Genomic DNA, 19735 nt, shown 5'->3' with positions numbered 1-19735 from the left:
AAATATTTTACGGTCTGCCAATTTAGTAAAATTGGCGACTGTGAAGTAGAGATTATTTAGAAAAGCCATGAACATCCTGGATCGTTCTGGGATTTTTAGATAGTCATAGAGCCATGCAGTTTCGTCTGCGACTATTGAAGCTTCCTAATCCTTCGCAGAAGAACGAGAAGTTCCTAATTTCAGAGAGTGGCTCGTTTGAAGATCTCAGAATGCCGGAATTTTTGGAATTCTCGAGAATCATAAGAGTTGCTAGTATTTCAGTAGGTGTTACAGTTTTTAAAGTCTTTGCAGTCTTGTACTCAAAGGGTGCCAGAATATTTTTCATAAGTCAGAATATCTTGAAGTTCTCGAGGGTTACTGGAGTTCAACAAGAATAGAATTTTGAGAGTTCTCGAGGCTTTGAATATTCTTTTCAGTGTTGGGAAATTATCAAAAAATCAAATTTCACCAACGCCCAAGACCACGCTTGATTTTCGTAGACAAAAATCAACAAGCAAACTACTGCTGTTGATTTTGCAAGCTGTGATATTGCAGCTCAGAATATCAAGCTAACAAATCTCTTCAACTGCAAATTTCATCAAACTGTGGTGAGATTAAGTTTAATGATTTTTGCTTTACACCCGAATGCAACCGAAACTTCCATAACGGCTTGCAGCAGTCCCTTCGCGTCTGCCATCGGTGAAGATTAAAAAGAGATAGCAAACTATGCTTTCTCTTTCTAAGAAAACGATGTGCAATAGAATCATGTTTGTGTCGAGTCAGCTCTCAGCTTGATGTTTGCACGTTGTGAATAGTCTCGCAATATCAAAGGAGCTTGTAAAATCAATATCAAGCATGATATTTTGTTCCAATATCACGCGTGATATTGCGAGCTCATGAGAGCGGAAAAATATCAATTGATTTCTGATTTTGCCAACACTGATTCTTTTAGTAGTTCAAGTTTTGTCACTATTCAATTATCGCTAATTCTAGAAGATCCCCGGAAGTTTCAATGGTTACTAGAGGTTCAGGATTTCTGGGAGTCTCCACAGTTGAAGTTACCGCAGTACCAACAGTACCGGTTTTTCGGAGCTGCGGAAGTTTGGAGAGCTCATGAAATTTCAACTTAAATTGTAATTCCCATAACTCTCGATGTGATAGAAATTCTGGAGACATTAGTTCTCCACTTATCTGGGCATAGATTTTCATAGTGCTAGCCACCAAGGTTGAATAATGAAATCATATAATACTAGGATCACATGATTTACTTGTTAGATACAAGAAGAGGTTGCAAATTATACGTTTTGCGCGGCTTTTGAGGTGAGGTGACTCGCTGTCACTAGTGAAGTGACAATTTTCACATCGGGAGGAGGGGACCCTCCACTTGATTTGCACGGAGACTCACCTCACCCGAGGTGACAATTGTCACTTCACCATCACTTCACTGTCACCTCACCTCGCACACTGTGCAGAATGGGCCTAGCAACCTGTCAATTTCGGTTTCGGAGAGTCACAATCTGTGATTTTATAATCGCTGACTGAGAGAGTGAATAATGATAAAATCGCTGATTGCGACTATCATGAATTGCAGTTGACAGGTTTTATGTGGCAAGTACTTACTTTTCAATTTCTTCTTGTAACACACAATTTAAACGTTTAATCATATTATCAAATTCCGATACACATAATTCCGATACACATTTTTTTTCTATGTAAGATGAGTGTTTGCAACTTGGCTTGCCATACAGTATTCAAATTCATGCATTGGTTAGCATAGAAAGCTCTCAATGAATAACTTTGAAAGTACCTCAAGATATTCTTAGAATTCAGGTAGCATTTGAAGAGTTTGAAAATTGCTTGTAGTTCCAGAAGTATCAAGAGTACCTGTACATTCCAAGAGCTCCCTGAAACTCCAGGACTGTTAGGATATTCAGTAACTCCTAAAATGGCGCAAATACTTGCAGAACTCCAAGAAGTTCGAACAGATAAAGCTGCATGTCGGTATTTTGTAAGATTTTGGAACTTTGTAATTTAAAAATACTCCTGAAGCTACGGAAAATCCAAAAACATCAAGAGCTGCTTACATTGGAATATTGAAAACTCCCACACTAATAAAATTCCACACATTTTTATTGACGAATTTCCATGTGACCACACATAAACATAATCCACCCAGAAGCACACATTAAATTTATGAGTCAAATGTCAATCTGTGATTTTATAATCGCTGAGTGAATAATGATAAAATCGCTGATTACGACTATCATGAATTGAAGTTTACAGGTTTTATATGTCAAGTACTTACTTTGCAATTTCTTCTTGTAACACACAATTAAAACATTTAATCATATTATCAAATAGTTTCATAATTCCGATACACATTTTCTTTCTATGTGAGATGAGTGGTTGCAACTTGGCTTGCCATACAGTATTCAAATTCATGCATTGGTTGGCATAGAAAGCTCTCAATGAATAACTTTGAAAGTACCAGTAAGTTGAGAGCCGGTAAAACCTTCGCAAAATAATTGTTAAGAAGGCTTATATTCTAAGAATTTAGGTAGCATTTAAAGAGTTTAAGAAATATCAAGAGTACCTGTACATTCCAAGAACTCCCTGGTTGCTTCAGGAATTTTAGGATATTCAGTAGCTCCTAAAATGGCGCAAATACTTGCAGAACTCCAAGAAGTTCGAACAGGTAAAGCTGCATGTAAGATTTTGGAACTTTGTAATTTGGAAATACACTGGAACCTCCATTTACGAACCAAAACGGGGGTTCGTAAATCGAATTAGTGCGTAAAAAAAACCTCGTTATTTGGGATTTACTTCGTAAGAAGAACACTCGTTATTTGGGATTTACTTCGTAAAAAGAGGTTTTTTAAAATATTGTCAAATACCCCACAATATGGGTATTTTTGGAATCAGGGTGACGTGTATGGACCGGAAATCGATATCTGACGTCATTTTGAAATCCAATATGGCGGCTTCCAGTTACAGAAAAACTTCAAAATTCTGTCATATACCACACAATATGGGTATTTTTGGAATCGGAGTAACGTGTAGGGACCGGAAATCGATGTCTGACACCATTTGTAAATCCAAGATGGCGGCTTCCGGGTACAGGAAAACATGGAAATTCTGTCAAATACCCCACAATATGGGTATTTTTGGAATCGGAGTGACGTGTAGGGACCGGAAATCGATGTCTGACACCATTTTTAAATCCAAGATGGCGGCTTTCGGTAACAGAAAAAATTGGAAATTCTGTCAAATACCCCACAATATGCGTATTTTTGGAATCGGAGTGACCTTTTTGGTTTGTTTTTTTTTTTTCCGTCGATCTTGTTTTCCATGCTGAGCACCAATGCCACCGACGTGCCAGGAAGGCAGCTCCCACACCTGGACCCTACCTATCGACCCATCAACTCATGAACCGGGGAACAACGGCTTTACTTCCCATCCGAAGGAAGGCGTGATCAGAGATGTTATGCCTCAGAACATCCCGGCGGCGCCGACTGGGATTGAACCCAGGCCTGCTGGGGTGAGAGGTAATCACGCTACCACTACACCACCGGCGCCGTTAGAATCGGAGTGACGTGGAAGGACCGGAAATCGATGTGTGGCACCATTTTTATATCCAAGATGGTGGCTTCCGGTAACAGAAAAACTTCAAAATTCTGTCAAATACCCCACAATATGGGTATTTTTGGAATCGGGGTGACCTGTGAGAACCGAGAATCCATGTCTGACACCATTTCGAAATCCAAGATGGTGACATCCGGTTACAGAAACAGTGGGAAATACTGTCAAATACTCAACAGCATTGGTTGTTTGGAATCGGAGTGAATGAAATTCAATATCGCAACTTCCGGTTACATAAAAACATAAAAGTAATATTACTTAACCTACAATATGGGTATCTTAAGAATCGGGGTGACGTGGTGGTATTTGCCATTTTTTCTGTAACCGGAAGCCGCAATCTTGGATTTTGAAATGACTTCAGATATCGATTTCCGGTTCTTAGACGTCACTCCATTTCCAAAAATACCCATATTGTGGGGTGTATGGCAGAATTTCCAAGCTTTTCTGTTACCGGAAGCCGCCATATTGGATTTAAAAATGGCGTCAGACATCGATTTCCGGTCCCTAAACGTTACTACGATTTCAAAAATACCCATATTGTGGGGGTATTTGGCAGAATTTCCATGTTTTATGTATCCGGAAGTTGCCATCTAGGATTTCAAAATGGCGTCAGACATTGATTTCCGGTCCCTACACATCACTCCGATTCCAAAAATACCCATATTGTGGGGTATTTGGCAGAATTTCCTTGTTTTTATGTAACCGGAAGTTGCATCTAGGATTTCAAAATGGCGTCAGACATTGATTTTCGGTCCCTACACGTCACTCCGATTCCAGCAATACCCATATTGTGAGGTATTTCACAGTATATCCCAGTATCCCAAAATCACAAAAAAAAACTCGTTATTTGGAATTTACTTCGTAAAAAGAAAACTCGTTATTTGGGATTTACTTCGTAAAAAGGGGGACGTAAATTGAATTCTGCGTAAAAAAGACTTCGTAAACGGAGGTTTCAGTGTACTCCTGGAGCTACAGACAATCCAAAAACATCAAGAGCTTCTTACATTGGAATATTGAAAACTCCCACACTAATAAAATTCCACACATTTTTATTGACGAATTTCCATGTGAAATTCCACACGATTTTCATGTGACCACACATAAACATCCACTCAGAAGCACACATGAAATTTATGAGTCAAATGAATAGTATGTGTGGTTACACATGGCTTTTATGTGTACACATATTAAGTATGTGTCCGACACATAGATATCATTTGTTGATCACATTGCAAAAATTCATGGGACACATAAAAATAATCTTTGAAATTTTATCAGTGCAGTATCCTAGAAAAAAATAAAAATTCTTGAATCATCAGATTCTCCTGGAGCTTATGTAAAGCTTTGAAATTATCGAAACTTCATCACTTTCTGAGTTTTTGAGGTTTCTGGTTTTCTTAGATTTTCTGAATTTTCTTTCAATGTTGGGAGTTTTGGAAGTTCTTGCAGCTTCAAAAGTTGTCAAAGTTTCAAGAGTTCATGTAGTTTCAAAAGTATCAAAACTGTATCAACACCTCAAGTATCCGAGTTTCAAAGTTTACTGGAATTTGAAAATATCTCGCACTTCCCCTGAGATCTGTTGGTGTTTCCGTAGTTTTTAAAGTTTAGAGAGTTCTCGGAGTTTTTGCAGGTCGAGTTTTGAACGCCTTTGGATACGGTTGTATCTAAATTTGCTCTCTGTTTTGTGCGTGCATTCTCTTTCATAGTTTTCGGCTGCATTTGCCGGATTAGCGCTGGCACTCTGCCTCCCGGACGGTTATACGTGTGTGAGTGGTGGTTTTCTCGCTTTCCGAGAAGTTTTAGAATCAAGAAAGAAAACATGATTCATCATGTTTGCAAAATTGAAAGCATCAGAAGATTAGGCGCTGCGTGGTTTTATTGTTTTTCCCGGACCAAAAATTTGTGGCATCGCGAGTGAAAATTTTAATTTCTTTTTATTTACGCGGTGATGAGCACGGCGCTGATCTATTGTTAGGGTTTTGCGATGTGCATTGCTTTTGTGCACGGAGTGTCTTGAAAAAGAAAAGTGAAGAAAAGTGATATTTGGTTGTTGTGTGGTTGGAGTGGAGAGAAAAATATGCGTGGAAGCATCGGGAATGCGCTCCCGGGTGAAGTGATTTGATGAGCACGTTCCAGTTGAAGATTGTTGACAAGTGTATTTGTGGTGATGCAAATTATGGTTTAGATGACGCATGGCTTCAAACATTTTGTGTATCCAAATAAAACATATTACATACTAAATACGCACAGGGCATCGTCTGCTGACCATTGCCGCGGGTATATCGTGGGAGTCCCAGGTACCCGGTTCAAGCTTTAGTTGGCGGCGGTGGCTCTTCTTGACCTTCTATCCCCTGAGTAGTTAGTGTGAATAAGGGCGTCTATGTGATGTTTTGCTGTACCTGTTGTGGACATCTAGTGCACCCTGTTCCCTTAACTTGTTGAGGACACCCTGTCTTGCCTCAAAAGTTACCCTTTTTGAAGTACTAGTCTTCACAACATAAAGGGCACCATTACGGAGCATGAGATTTGATCAAATTATTCGCAGTTCTACTTGTCCAACGCCCCCGGCTGGGTGAGGGATAGAGGATGACACACACACACACAGAGAGTTCTCGGAGTTTTTGCACTTTCAACAGAGTTTTGTGAGCATTAAGAATTATCGGCGTTTCTCGAAATTTTTATGAATTCTTTAAGATTTGGAAATTTTTGGAGCACTTTGAATTCCGAGAGCTGCAGAAGTATTAGGACGTTCTAATGGCATAAGTTATAGGCTACATAAGTTATAGGCTTACATTCTATGTATGTTTTCTGACAACAAATTTAATGACAGTTCTTACAATGGACGTAGCGTGCAGGCAAGTGTTTCCAGAATAAAAATTATCGTATAAAACCTTCACGGGATGATTTTCTAGAAGATGCTGTGTCATTAGACCGAAGGTCGAACAGCAATTGGGGTGAATTTAGGAAAATTATTGCTTAACAGAGAACATTTGCTGGTCTTAAAAAGAGAATTACCAGCATATAATAGAAGCAGCAAGAAGAAGAGAAGAACAGAAAAAAAACTGTTATAGAAATTCTGAGTCAAATAAAACTATCAGCCAAATGTTTTGGTGTGACAAGTGAATGATAAGCTTTTAAAAGAAGGACAAATAATGTGATTGTATATTTTGTTCATGGTGCCAAAAATTACGGTAAAAGCAATACTCGAAAGAACTTCTCGTGTTTAAATAAGGTAAAATCCCTAAAAATGTTATACTAAACAGTCAAATCTTCATATCTCGATGTATGAACAAATACTTTAAAACACTGCTGTTTAATTGTTTCCTGAACTTGAATCCTTAAAACCCGGAAAAACCAAATATCGCAGTCCGAAATCTCTCAAAAAGTCCGGAAAGTCCGAAAATCTTAAAAATATAACTGTGTAAGGGAGCGAAATCATTCGGCCTGATGATCATTCGGCTTTATGGCCGGACACCTTCTAGACCAGTGGTGCTTAGCTGAAGGCATATGATGGGCCACATTGCAAGTTTCAACGTAAAGTCCAGGCCACACCCATCACCGTAGTAAGAGGATGGCGAAAAACGCCAAAGGAGACAGTTCAATTTACCGACATCAATAACAATTTTATTTTAAAGATCTTGAAAAAAAAAAAATAGATCACGAATCATAAAACTATTGTTTCTATAAAACTGTAACAGATTTTATGAGCTCTAAAATTAAGATAATATTTTGAAGTTGGATATCGTGAAAAATTTCCAAGGCTTCATTAAGACTTAAAAATTTTTTTGAGCTACAGAATCATGCAAATATCTGAAGGCTGCTATGCTGAACACCATTGAGTTGAATTTTGGAAAGTGAAATATTGTAGTAACACATTCTTTTAAAAACCTTTAGCTTCAGGAAAATACTTGAGCAAGTTATAAGTAGAACTACACGGCATTTGTGAAGAGAATTCTAAGGAAATTGTAAGGAAATGTCCAGGTAAATTTAAAAGAATCTCTTAGAAGAATTCCAAGAGAATTCAGGGGATTATTCAAAAAAATATCCAAAACTCCACAGCTCCAAATAAATTCTGAAAAGAGTTCCAAAGCAATGCTGACAAGTACTTCTTAATTTCAAAAGAATTGTGATAAGAATTCGAAAGGAATCTGTATCTGAAGTTGATTCGATTCCAAAGGAATTTTAAGGAGAATTTAATATTTTCGGTTTCAAGAAAGGCTAATTAGCAGTAGTTTTGAGTTAAATTCCATGGAAGTTAAACTCACATCATCTGAAGATAGTGTATGCAAGTTTTAAGGAGAATTCAACATAATTAAAGAAGAAGTTCCAGAATGAGTTCCAAAGAACTCTGCTATGAAATCCAAGGGAATCTTAATTTGATACGAGTTTCATACATTCCACAGACTGAAAGCATTCTGCGAGCCGAAAAACTCACTCGGTGGGCCGCATGTGGCCCGCGGGTCATTGGATGAACACCACTAGAATCTAGACATTTGGCATTTGAGGAAGCAAACTTTGTTCGAAAATTAAGCTACCATAAAACAAAAGGGCGACTCCGGCGTAGTGGTTAGCATCCATACCTCTCACCCCCGGACAAGTCCCGAATGACCCAAGAGCGTTAAAGTGACTATAATTAAAAAAAAAGCTTCCATAAAAACTACAAAATTATATTACAAAGAACCTTCATTAAAGAAACTTGCGAAATATTTCAAATTCTGCATACTTTTCATGCAAATCTGTAATAGAATCTTACATTTCCCGGTTGGGTGTACGCGCTAACACTGCACTTGCGATGCAAAAACATACCTTCAATAATGGCAGTAAATTTTTTAATGTTTTTGAATAATATACAAAAAATACTCATGGCCATAGTTTATCAAATGTATCTGCTGATGGATGACAATCCTTTTTTTAAACAAATCACAGTCCGATTTTCTTTTTAAGAGAACTGTGTGATCGTGCTCACACTTTGCCTATCGTTTACGTTTGATTTTTAGAAACGAAAAAAAAAGAAACTCATCCGTCGCCCACCGCCTACTGCTCTCCTGACGTGATACTTGAGTTTCCACAGGCAACGAAACAACGCACGACGTACCCGCCTACTTGCGTCCAACTGATTTTCCTCCAAGAACAACGTGGCAGCCTCCAATCGAACCGTTTTGTACTGAATTAATTTTCCTTTCTATTTTTCGCTTCCAGTTTGCTCCTTCGTCGTCCACAAACGATGCCACGAGTACGTGACCTTCAAGTGTCCGGGTGCGGATAAGGGAGCAGATTCAGATGTAAGTTGGCTTTGTTTTCTCCATTGTTACCTGTAGTTTGTAGAACAATTTATGTTAACTGAGCGACTCGTAACATTTTTGTTTTGAAGAATACGATTGGATACACAACCCACAAGACACAAACTGTTTTTGAAGGTGCTCAAAAGATTAATTAGGTTTTTCTCAGGAACAAACATTTAAGGGCAGCTACTAATCCAGGGATTAACAAAGGGACTCGGTTTCGCGCAACTTTCCTGTTTAGTTTTGCATTTTAACAGTTTTTGCGAAATGTTGAATTTTATATTCTCGCTGCTTTGATATTTGGTTTTGTAAAGAGCAAGCCGATCGAATGATCGACGATGATTAGAGAAAGCGTTTGCATGTTTTAATTACTGTTCCGTATAGATTAAACAAAAATGAAGAATCGAAAGAAAGTTACGTTGTTTTGTTTTTCAAGCGATAGCGAGTTGGTATTTTGCAGAAATTTTCCCGTTAAATCAGCATAAACTTTCTCATTTTGAACGGCTTTGAATGGTGTGCGTTGTTACTTTAACCTGCGGACATAGGGCAATTTATCTGCGGTCCGTTTTTCTTCGATATCTAGAATAGAATAGTGATAGCATTTTCTACATTTACATAGAGTGTACTGTCGTCTTGTACCTGCAAACGTACATGGATCAATCAACCAGAACAGAACAAGTTCATCTTAGCATCTTAGAATAGAACGTCATGACGCCATCCCGAAGACTGACAACATGTTTTCATTCTGAACAGTTTTTTTTTTCGTTGGTTAAATTTATAATTTTTTTTAATAAATTTTGATATCTGAAAAAACATGAGCGAGAATTTGAAGTTTCAACTCGAGGGGTAGTTAATTTAATCAGTTTCTAACACTCAGTATCTATTTAGTTAATTTAGAATAAACCATTTCACAGACAAATTAATTTACATATTATGTTATATGTATACCTGATGTGATTTAAGGACACTCGCACGAAACATGAGTTTAAAGAATCGACTTATTCAAGTCCTACGTTTTGCGATCATTGTGGTTCGTTACTGTACGGTTTACTTCACCAAGGGCTTAAGTGTACAGGTAATAATGGATTAATCACTATTTTCTTTTACTTATTATCTTTTCGTTTCTGTTCGTTGTGTTCTTTTCTATTTTCATCTGTTCTATAAACACCATAAATATCATGAAAACAATTAAACAAGCACACTAAATCTCTTAAAAACGGTATCTAAGCTAAACATCTCATATAAATACATCCAACTTTGAATCTATCGTGTTTTCTAATCCATTCTTATACGCTTATATCCATGTATATGTGTGTGTTTATTTTTACTAATCTACTAGGTGTGATTTGAACACTTCTTTCAGCTGCATTTTCACTGTTGTTTAAAATTCTCAAGATCACATGCCGCGAAGACAAGTTCGGTCTGTCTACTACCGATATCCAGCCAATGATTTAATCAATTTGGAATATTTTACAGTTTTCTCGCACTTTCACGCACCCATGCAACAACAAAATTTACAAAACGTCTCTGATAGCATGCCACAGACGGTGGAAGATTCGTAAATCACTCAACTAGTACGCCAGATAAACTCACACCGGTGGTGCCTGCTACCCGTGGGTGCTAATTATTTGCACAAAAATGCTTCATTCCAGCGGAATAGAGCAGCTCAGCAAGCTGTGACTTCATTCCTTCATTACACTAGAACACCATTCGAGTACACACTAAACAAAAACAACAATAATTCATGACATCACAGCCCCTTAGCCTTAAAGCGTAGCACTGCGCACGTGTTCATGAAAAATAATAATAGTAGGCCCTGCTTGATGCTCTCGCTTCCCTCGACATTGTATTCTTTCCTCGAGATCGTCCACCGAGAGCGTCGACGACAACAACGGCGACGAACGAGCGAACGGACTAATTTGGCTAACGATCTGTTAAAGCAGCTGTTAAGTGGTCGGGAATCGCGTAATAAGACGCTATACCCATCACAGAAGCTGGACTGCTTCGAACCGAACGGCGATGCCGAGCGGTAGCTATGTCATTTACTGCGGCGGCAGTGTGAAAATTGAATTGCCGCACTCGAAGCTCAGCAAAGTGGCACTTGCTACTGCCGGTGGAGCCTGGGGTAAACAGTTCGTTTAGCGCTTTCTATCCAATCGATGCACGGTAGTGCTAGAGGACGACAAGAGTAAAAGTATATCTGATTTTTGTTTTCTTGCACCGGCTGCTGAAGCGTGTGGAGGTAAAGTAATTTATGATGGCATTGCAAATTAAGCATCTGAGTTTTACGATTAACGTATGGATCGTTCGGTCTTAATGTGTGTATCGTTTTCGATGAAGATGGCTTCTAGAGCGGATCGTTAATGTCATCCGGGAATTGACACGGTAGACGACAAATTTAACGCCGCTTGGTCCAAACGGCCACGGTTGATTAACTGAGATAAGTTCATGGTTGAGTTTAAATTGTGGTACAAATTGGTTGAATTGACGCTTAAGTGGTCCGATGTTTACATCATTTTAAGACCTTAGAGTTTTTAATTCAATTTAAGGATATACATTTATGTCTTCTGGTGATGAAAATGTTCATTATGTTGATGATGTTGTAGTGCGTCAAGTATGAGACAGTGGTGGATTTTAATTGAACTGTCGTGACAACCTTTGCTCACTAAAATAATCCCACGAATTTTTATTGGAATTTTTTTATGATTACGCATGATATTTGAGATGAACTAGTATACGGCTAAAAATCTTAAAAATAAATTTGAAAAAAAAAAATGAAATTCACGAAGTCTTATACAACCAGATGCCGATCTAAAGGACCCATGAGCAGAAAGAGTGAAGTCTTTGTTAAAAGCCATTAGTCACGACTAAATCCATTTCGGATGTTGACCAGAACCAGGGAATCCAAGATGGAGAAGAGTGTGGTGCTTTTTGGAGCAAGTCCTACATCGGAACTTAGGGGGACAATCTCTTGCTAAGTGGTTCCGTCCTAAACAGTTGCTGCAGAGTCGTTTGGAGTTAGTAAATTGCAGACGTTTATCTACAGCAAGTTTCTTGAAAGCTGGGCAACGTGTGATGAAATGTTGTTCATTACAGAAAATACAGCTATGACCTGAAGTTTCGGTTGCCGAGTTGACCGAAACCTTTGCTGACCGAAATCTGGATCCGCCAAAGGAAACACTTGAAGTTGATGAACATTGATCCACCGAAACTGCATCCAGGACTCGTGTCTGTTTCTTGAGAAAGTCCACTAGTACAGAGAACGCCATTTCATCAACGCCTGAGGCATGTTTGTCTTATACAACCAGAAGCCACTCTAAAGGACCTATGAGTAGAAATATGATATTCACGAGGTCATATACAACCAGAAACCACTCTAAAAGACCCGTGAGTAGAAAGAGTGAAGTCTTTGTTAAAAGCCATTAGGCCGAATGGGTCATAAGGCCAAAATGCTTATAGTTAGTTGTTCACTTTTCATGATACGGCATCTATATAGTTCCAGATTAAGAAAATAATGAGCAGCTAATGAAGTAGCCGGAACTATGTTGAAATTTTGGGATCCTAATTTATTTATATTATAATGGGATCTAAAATAAAATTAAATACTGAATGTTTACAAGTCCCAAAATTTTCATTTTTACCATAAAGATTGCGATTTTGATATTTTTTGAAAAACTGCATAGTCTTCTCAAAATTTAAATTCAAGTAAACTAATGATGGTGACGACTTGAAGGCAATTGCTGGGTTTAACTGCTTTCTCAGTTTTAAGCTCTTCAACGACTACAATGTACTCTGCCCGACGTTTCGGCCATGGGTTGTAGCCTTTTTGAAGGGAAAATATTGTCTGACATTATCGTAGTTGTGATCGATTTTCCATTTTTGGGTTTCATTTAATGATATTTAAGGAAAACAACTACTTGGTCACAATTTTGATCACCACTGAGGATAAAGATAATTATCAGGTAGGGAGAGGATCAAGGAAAATGTACACAAAGATGCAATTGAAATATTTATCTCCACCGCCTTTGAATTGATGTTTTTCAACGATTGACCATGGGAGGTGCACTGCGGTGACAGGCAAGTGCCCTGGATCTTTCTTGAAAGGACTGACAGTTTATGGCAAAACTGATGAAACGCAAAAAAGAGTCTTGGGTTAGGACAACGATGAGAGTACAGACACTAAGATTCATACATGAACAGACAAAACAATACTACATTCTCAAACGTTAGTAATCGACAAATGGCCACGTAGACGCTAGTTGCTTCAAAGGAGATTTCAGCGATGGAATCATGGAGTCAGACACATTCAATAATTCGAGAATGCTATTCATATTCCAGAAAACATGAACATGGCTATATGTTGTCCTGGCTATGGAGCTGGAACATATGGATCCATGGAAGAATCTGGAAGGTGCGGAAAGTCCCTATCTTAATCAAATGATGATCCGGGGGGCTTTCGGAATATTACCGTTACTTCATGATTTCGTCAAGATGACTCGAGGGTCAATACAAAAGCCTGTACGAGGCTGTTGCATGGCATTCAGCCGGCCTATGAAAACGAAATGACTTCGCTGATCATCAACTGGGAGAAGGTCAAAAGGGTTGCTACACGGAGAAATTTAGGAAGTTGGAATATCAGGACGTAGGTTTTCCACAAAGGAACGCTGAGAGCGACTCTTCAAATACCAGTGGAGTTTTCTCTCGCTATGTGTTGCTTGAACAATCAGCGAAAGCATGCGGAATACCCAAACAATAAGGACATTTGGGGTGACACGACATGTATGCTTCTCCCTACACTAGTTGCCACAATAGTCTGCAGTGAGCCCTAGTTGTTTGCAATTTTTGTAGTTCATTACCAGTGGTTCAAGCGCATAGGTAGTTGGTAGTCACTCGAAACGATCCGACGAGGGACACTCAATGCTCAAAATTTTTCTTGAAGTTTGGGTTCTTGAGGACACCAACCCCGCCTTCAGGAAATCATCTCGAGTTATACTTGCTTCGGTGACAACTCTTTCGGCAACAAAGTGATTGAGAATGTACACTCGATACTCCACCGAAAAAAGCTCAAATGTAACAATCGCATGCAGTATATTTCCGTTGTAGAAAGTTGCAGCAACATTATTGTGACTGAAATAAGTTACATCGAAGTTTCCACAATTGCTATGCAACAAGTGTGATACTAGGGATCTGGACAGCCTGCACACGGTCACGGCGGAAACATGTTTTGAATGATCCTTCGAATCCTTTGAAAAGCGTTGGTGGCTGCCTAAAGCACTAACACTTGATCACTTTGTCGTTGTATTGAGCACTTTAACATGGTTTACTGTGATGAACTAACAGCAAAATTGGACCACCTTGCCCAAAAGGTCGATTGAAAATCCACTACTTAAATTTGACATGCTGAATCTTAAAATAAAATTCATTCAAAAACTCGGTTGACCTTCCCTTGCTAGACCGTAGAAATTTAATTGAAAAATAATGTATTAAATATTCCCAACACATAAATTTCGGAAACTTGTCCAGGAGCATCCTATTTTTTTATGCCCTAGAAATGAACCGAGCCGTAAACATCCAAGTGAAAGGATTTTTACGGGGAGAGTAGGAATACCAACTCCATGTTATTAGCATTTCGTGGATAAAGGGTGGGCTCTTCTCCCCGCTGCACAGTGGGAAAAAATTGACAAAACCGCGGCTAAATTGAATATCTCGGCTTCCAAACGGTTACAGTCAACATGTTATACATATTCTCAAAGGAAAAACTTTGTTGAATCGATTGGTGGTGGCCGGAGACTTTTGCGTACCGAGATAGAGGGCTGGGATCAACCCGAGTTCCCGGTAAAGTAGGAAATGCCACAATCTCTCGACATACTTTTACACTTTACCTAACGTATATTCCTGGACATTGATATTACTAAGTAAATATGGTGTAAAGACACCATATACGCCCTCATGGAAACTTTACTGGCCTGAAGGAGGATCCGGAACGACCGATAAAGTGGTTACATTATAAAAATTGTCCTAGAATCATGCGATTTTTTCTATGTTTGTTCAGAATCATGAGATCAAAGCGAGTTTAATAAAGAATTTAAATTTTGATGTAAAGTGCCCATATCCTGGTTCCCCGGATAAACTGGATTGTCCACTTTACACCAAAATATAAATTCTTTGTTAAATTCGCTTTGATATCATGATTCTGAAAAAAACATAGAAAAAATTGCACTCGGAAAAAAATCCGTTCCCGAAAACGGGAACGGACCGTGAACTAAAAATCACGGCCAACTATCCAGAACAAAATTTTCTCAAATATACACCGTGAACTATGGTTCACGGCTGTGGTTCACGAATATGGGAACTCTTTTTTTCCCGTGCATGGTTCTAGGACTATTTTTATAATGTGACCACTTTATCGATCGTTCCGGATCCTCCTTTAGGCCAGTAGAGTTTCTCTGAGGGCGTATATGGTGTCTTTACACCATATTTACTTAGTACTATCAATTTCCAGTAATATACGTTAAGTAAAGTGTAAAATTATGTCGATAGATAGTGACATTTTCTACTCTACCAGGAACTCGGGTTGATCCCAGCCCTCTATCTCGGTACACACAAGTCTCCGGCCAATGAAACCACCACCAATCGATTCAACAGAGTTTTTCCTTTGAGAATATGTATAACATGTTGACTGTAACCGTTTGGCAGCCGGAGGGAATAAAAAGTCAAATCATTGCCAAGTCGAACATCCAAGACAACGAAAAGTTTTAAGGACAAACAAAATTCCAAATAAAGGAAATTTAGTTTGCTGATAGAATCAGAATTTCCGGTAAAGATTTTATCTAATCTAATCTAATCTAATCTAACACCAACACATCCAGTTCTTGAAAGCATTCTGGAAAATGATATATATACCTACATAATTTTTCTTGTCTATTTGATATATGTGTCACATCGAAGATGTGTCACACATTTAAAAACGGCCAGGCCTACTGTGCAACATTTAAGGGGCAAGATGATTCAGAAAACATCGGGCCTGTTTAAATCGAAGATTTAAACACGATGCTTCAGACTCCAATAAATGGATGAAACGTGGACATCTCGTACCATACGTTCCGATTTTGGTAATTATATGATTGGTTGATCGTTGGAAGCATCAAATCTAGAAAGGTTAAGTGATGCTCCATTTTCTTCTGACGGTTGGGGCATGAGCACTAACTCTTGTCCTAGCCTTTTATGACTTATGGCTATAGCGCCATTACTCGCTTTCTGAAAAGAGAAGAGGAGAAGGACAAAGGGAAAAGGATTATGTGAAATCTATGAACATAAACAATATTTTTGATTTGAAATATACAATAAAGAAATGCAAAATGGTCACTACCCGAGTTTTGTCACTTATCATGTCATAAAAAGTAACAAGGACTAAAATGTGATCCTTTGATTTCTGGAAAATCCTGATTCCCTAGTTTGAAGTTGTCACGACTAGGGTTTGGTGGTAGATCGCACCACAAAAAGGTGAACTCCCAACGTTACTGGTTTGAAAAGATAAAAATTTACAAAATGGAACGAACTCACCAAGTTTAGCCAATTGAACAAGAAGGCTGCTTGACATGTGTTGATGTAGAAGTCCAAATTGTAGACGAAGCTTGACGAAGATCCGGTTTATGGTAGTTGCGTGGAATGTCTTCCTTTGATTTGAGATAAACAAATTTTCGGATGTATGCAGTCGATTTTTGATGAGCATTGGCAAGCTTTTTCGTGGCCAATAGTCAGGTTCAACGCTGCGACTCAACGAATGATGGAACTTATGATGGTATGAATGATCGAACATGGAAGTTCTACTTGTCTTCGGAACAGCTTCTCAGCGGGAAATAACAGGGACGTAGAACTAAATAGAATGAGATGCAGCTCTCGCAGGGCTTCTTCTGTCTTAGTGAACACACTGAGGAACTAGAAATTGTCTCCTGGGCCTGGTTTTGGCCAGATCAGCAACCGATTATAGATATAAAAAACTCCACGAAAAAAAAAACAAACGTCCGAATTTCCGGTAAAGATTTTATGGGACAAAACACTATTCTGATCAAGTTATCTGTCGCGTAAACTTGTCTTATCGCTTGTTCTTCCTCGTTGCGTAAACGCATAGAGTGGTTATGAAGGATAGATTTTAAGTTTACTCAATACACGGTATTTTTTTTAGTAATTTTGGGTAAAATTATAAAAAAAATGTTAACTACTCAAATATTTCAAAAAGCATAATTTAATATTTTATATTTTTTTATACAAAGATCATGAAAAATACAAACTTGGCAAGTTTTTCACTAAGATCCAGCAAAATAAAACCTAAGTGTGTTGGACTGCTGAAAAATGAGCATTAAGAATTTTCAGTTGGATTGTTCAAAAGCTTTGGTCTGTCAAAGAGCTGCTCATATTATAAAGTCTAAGAGAAATAAATGACTTGAAAATTTCAGTCGAGTTGCCTTTTGTCATTTCTAAGGATGTAGGGATAGCCGTTTGTCCCTTCCACCTTTTGTATTTCAACCGAAATTTAAAAAATTCTACCATGCCTCTGAATTGTGAATTCGAGAAAAAAAACTGGCTCCAGCTTTGATTTTTCAATCGAAATATGACCGATGTGACTATACTTAAATTACGTAGAGGGGGCTTGCAAAAGTTGCAATCGCCTAGCAACGCTCAAATTTGTAGTATTTAACTATTTCTCGTGGAACACGTTGATTGATTCTCTTCATCGACTTTCTTATTGATTAACCAAGATAACATAAAACAATTTCTGGCCATGCTTGCAACTAAAGTTGCCAGGAGATGTTTTTATCTTGTATCTGAAACATTTAACTCAATGATACGTTCTTTTCTAGTGTTACGCAAAATGATCTGTTTCAATCAAATACACAAACACATTTAACCCTCACAACAATAAAACAATATCGCACTCTTCAATTTTCGGCCAATTCAATCAAATTTAATGGTTTTCATATTCTTTAGTATGAGTTCTCTTTGTTTATGTTGTGCAATCCAGCTTAAATTCAATGACTTTTTCAGTTCTGAGTAGTCAACAAAATTACACAATTACTCGTCACCACCAGACCACGGTGGTTGAGCATAAAGCAATCATGGCTTACTGCGCGACGACACCGAATCATCATCATCATCATCATCTTCATCACTTATATCACCACGTTCGTCATTGTCATTACCATAACCATCACAATTGAATGCCACATTGGAACATAACACTATCATTAGCAACTTTGTGCAAAAGACGAACCGGGACAAAGTGCAAAAACAGGACATTGTGCTTGTGTGCAGCCACTGCTGCAGTATCTGCGGGTTTATCTATCTACATATAGTGTGTTGTATGGTTTGACGCTTCTATGACTATATCAGCAGTGCAACAGTTTCGCCTACTAACTCTTTCTCTATCTATCTATCTCTATCTCTCCTCTGTCTTCAGCTTCATAGATATACAGCTGTGAATGCCCGTTCTGGTGTTATTTTACATAATGAGTGCATCTATTAGATTTGCTATCTGCCGCTATTGACTACCGACCTACCCACCTTTCTAGCAGTGTACTTTAAACAGCTTCGTTCAAACAGTTCGGAACAGTTTAGCTTCGTAGTTAGAGTAGCGATTTTTCCTAGCTTTAAGTTCCTTTTTTTTGTTATTGGGATTGAGGCAACAGTGTACGACCAACAAATTAATCAACCAAGTAGCACGGGTAGCACGGGTATAAAGCTTGCAAGTACTAACAGAATATCCAGTTTCATTCACGGCAAATGAGCTAATTGCAGTAGTAAAATTATATTATCAGGGGGTTATAAAACTAAGCAAAGTGTAACTCGCAAAAGCACCTCGAAACTACAACACGTTTTTTCTTCCACACACAGCAAGAGCCCATCAAATTTCAGTCTGCACTCGGGGAAACAGTAGGCGGGTGAAAGCGAATCAAACCAAGCGTAGCAACTGCCAAGTACTAATTTTACGTACAGTTTTTTTTTGCATAGTAGGCCTCCTGACCCTCATCACCAGAAATGGCTCGTTGCGTACTTTTGGATGGTCCGCTTTTCCCCGACGGTGCTCTGATCCGTACATATCACATTTACATGTCTACTACTACCTTTTCCTTCATCCCATCAGTCCCTATCAGCTGCTGAAATCTTTTTTATAGCCAAACATTTTCTTTTCCGTTAAAGTTTTTATCTTACACCCCTCGCCACGGCATAACACCTTACCACAAAAGGGCGAGACAACCCCCTCCCACCGCTCACCGCCACCGCTCACTCTTTCAGAACCTCTCTCTTTCTTCCATTATGTTATCTTTATCTCTCTCTATTTCCTGTAGGCACAAAATCCGCATAAATGGCAAGGATATACTTTCATTACACCAACCTTTTGCGATCACTGCGGTTCGATGCTGCATGGGATTGCGCATCAGGGTTTAAAATGTTCAGGTACTCTCCTCCTCTCTGCCTCACCCTCAATCTGCTTCACACACTCTCGCTCGTTCTCTCTCTCTTTTTCTATCTATCGCCAACAATCACTCACTCAATCACCACCTTTCGAGATTACTACGCTAGTGCGCGTCCATCCCAATCGATCATAGCAACCTGGATAGAAAACTAGCGTTCTTCTCAGCTCGATTACTCGCCTACTGCTACGTTCATACTACAGTTTTGTTAGTCCCAGTGAAAATTTGACCCAAGAAATCCTCCATATAAAGTGAATATGCCGTAATATGAACGTGGCAAAACTTTCTATCCCGAAAAAAATCCATCCAAAGATCACAAGAAACGCACTGTTTCTCACCAACTGAAATCCACTGAAATGTGGA

General features: G+C 38.6%; 1 protein-coding gene across 10 annotated transcripts in view; it reads left to right on the top strand.

Annotated features, from left to right (window-relative positions):
• LOC135705295 (protein kinase C, brain isozyme-like) overlaps nucleotides 1-19735 on the top strand; it is a 147479-nt gene that overhangs the window by 74520 nt on the left and 53224 nt on the right. For 8 of the 10 annotated variants that reach the window (XM_065226951.1, XM_065226950.1, XM_065226949.1 and 5 more), the window contains exons 4-5: nucleotides 8818-8900; nucleotides 9864-9975. In XM_065226951.1, coding sequence (XP_065083023.1) covers nucleotides 8818-8900; nucleotides 9864-9975 — 195 coding nt within the window. Of the gene's footprint in view, nucleotides 1-8817; nucleotides 8901-9863; nucleotides 9976-19246; nucleotides 19356-19735 lie in introns of those variants that run through there. The other 2 variants (XM_065226954.1, XM_065226955.1) reach the window with 2 other exon arrangements.

The sequence above is a fragment of the Ochlerotatus camptorhynchus genome, unplaced genomic scaffold (assembly GCF_037179485.1).
Source record: "Ochlerotatus camptorhynchus isolate MF236.1 unplaced genomic scaffold, CSIRO-AGI_Acam_v1.1 ptg000265l, whole genome shotgun sequence".
In the NCBI taxonomy this organism is placed as follows: Eukaryota; Metazoa; Arthropoda; class Insecta; order Diptera; family Culicidae; genus Ochlerotatus; species Ochlerotatus camptorhynchus.
This window is presented reverse-complemented; position numbering and strand designations above follow the sequence as displayed.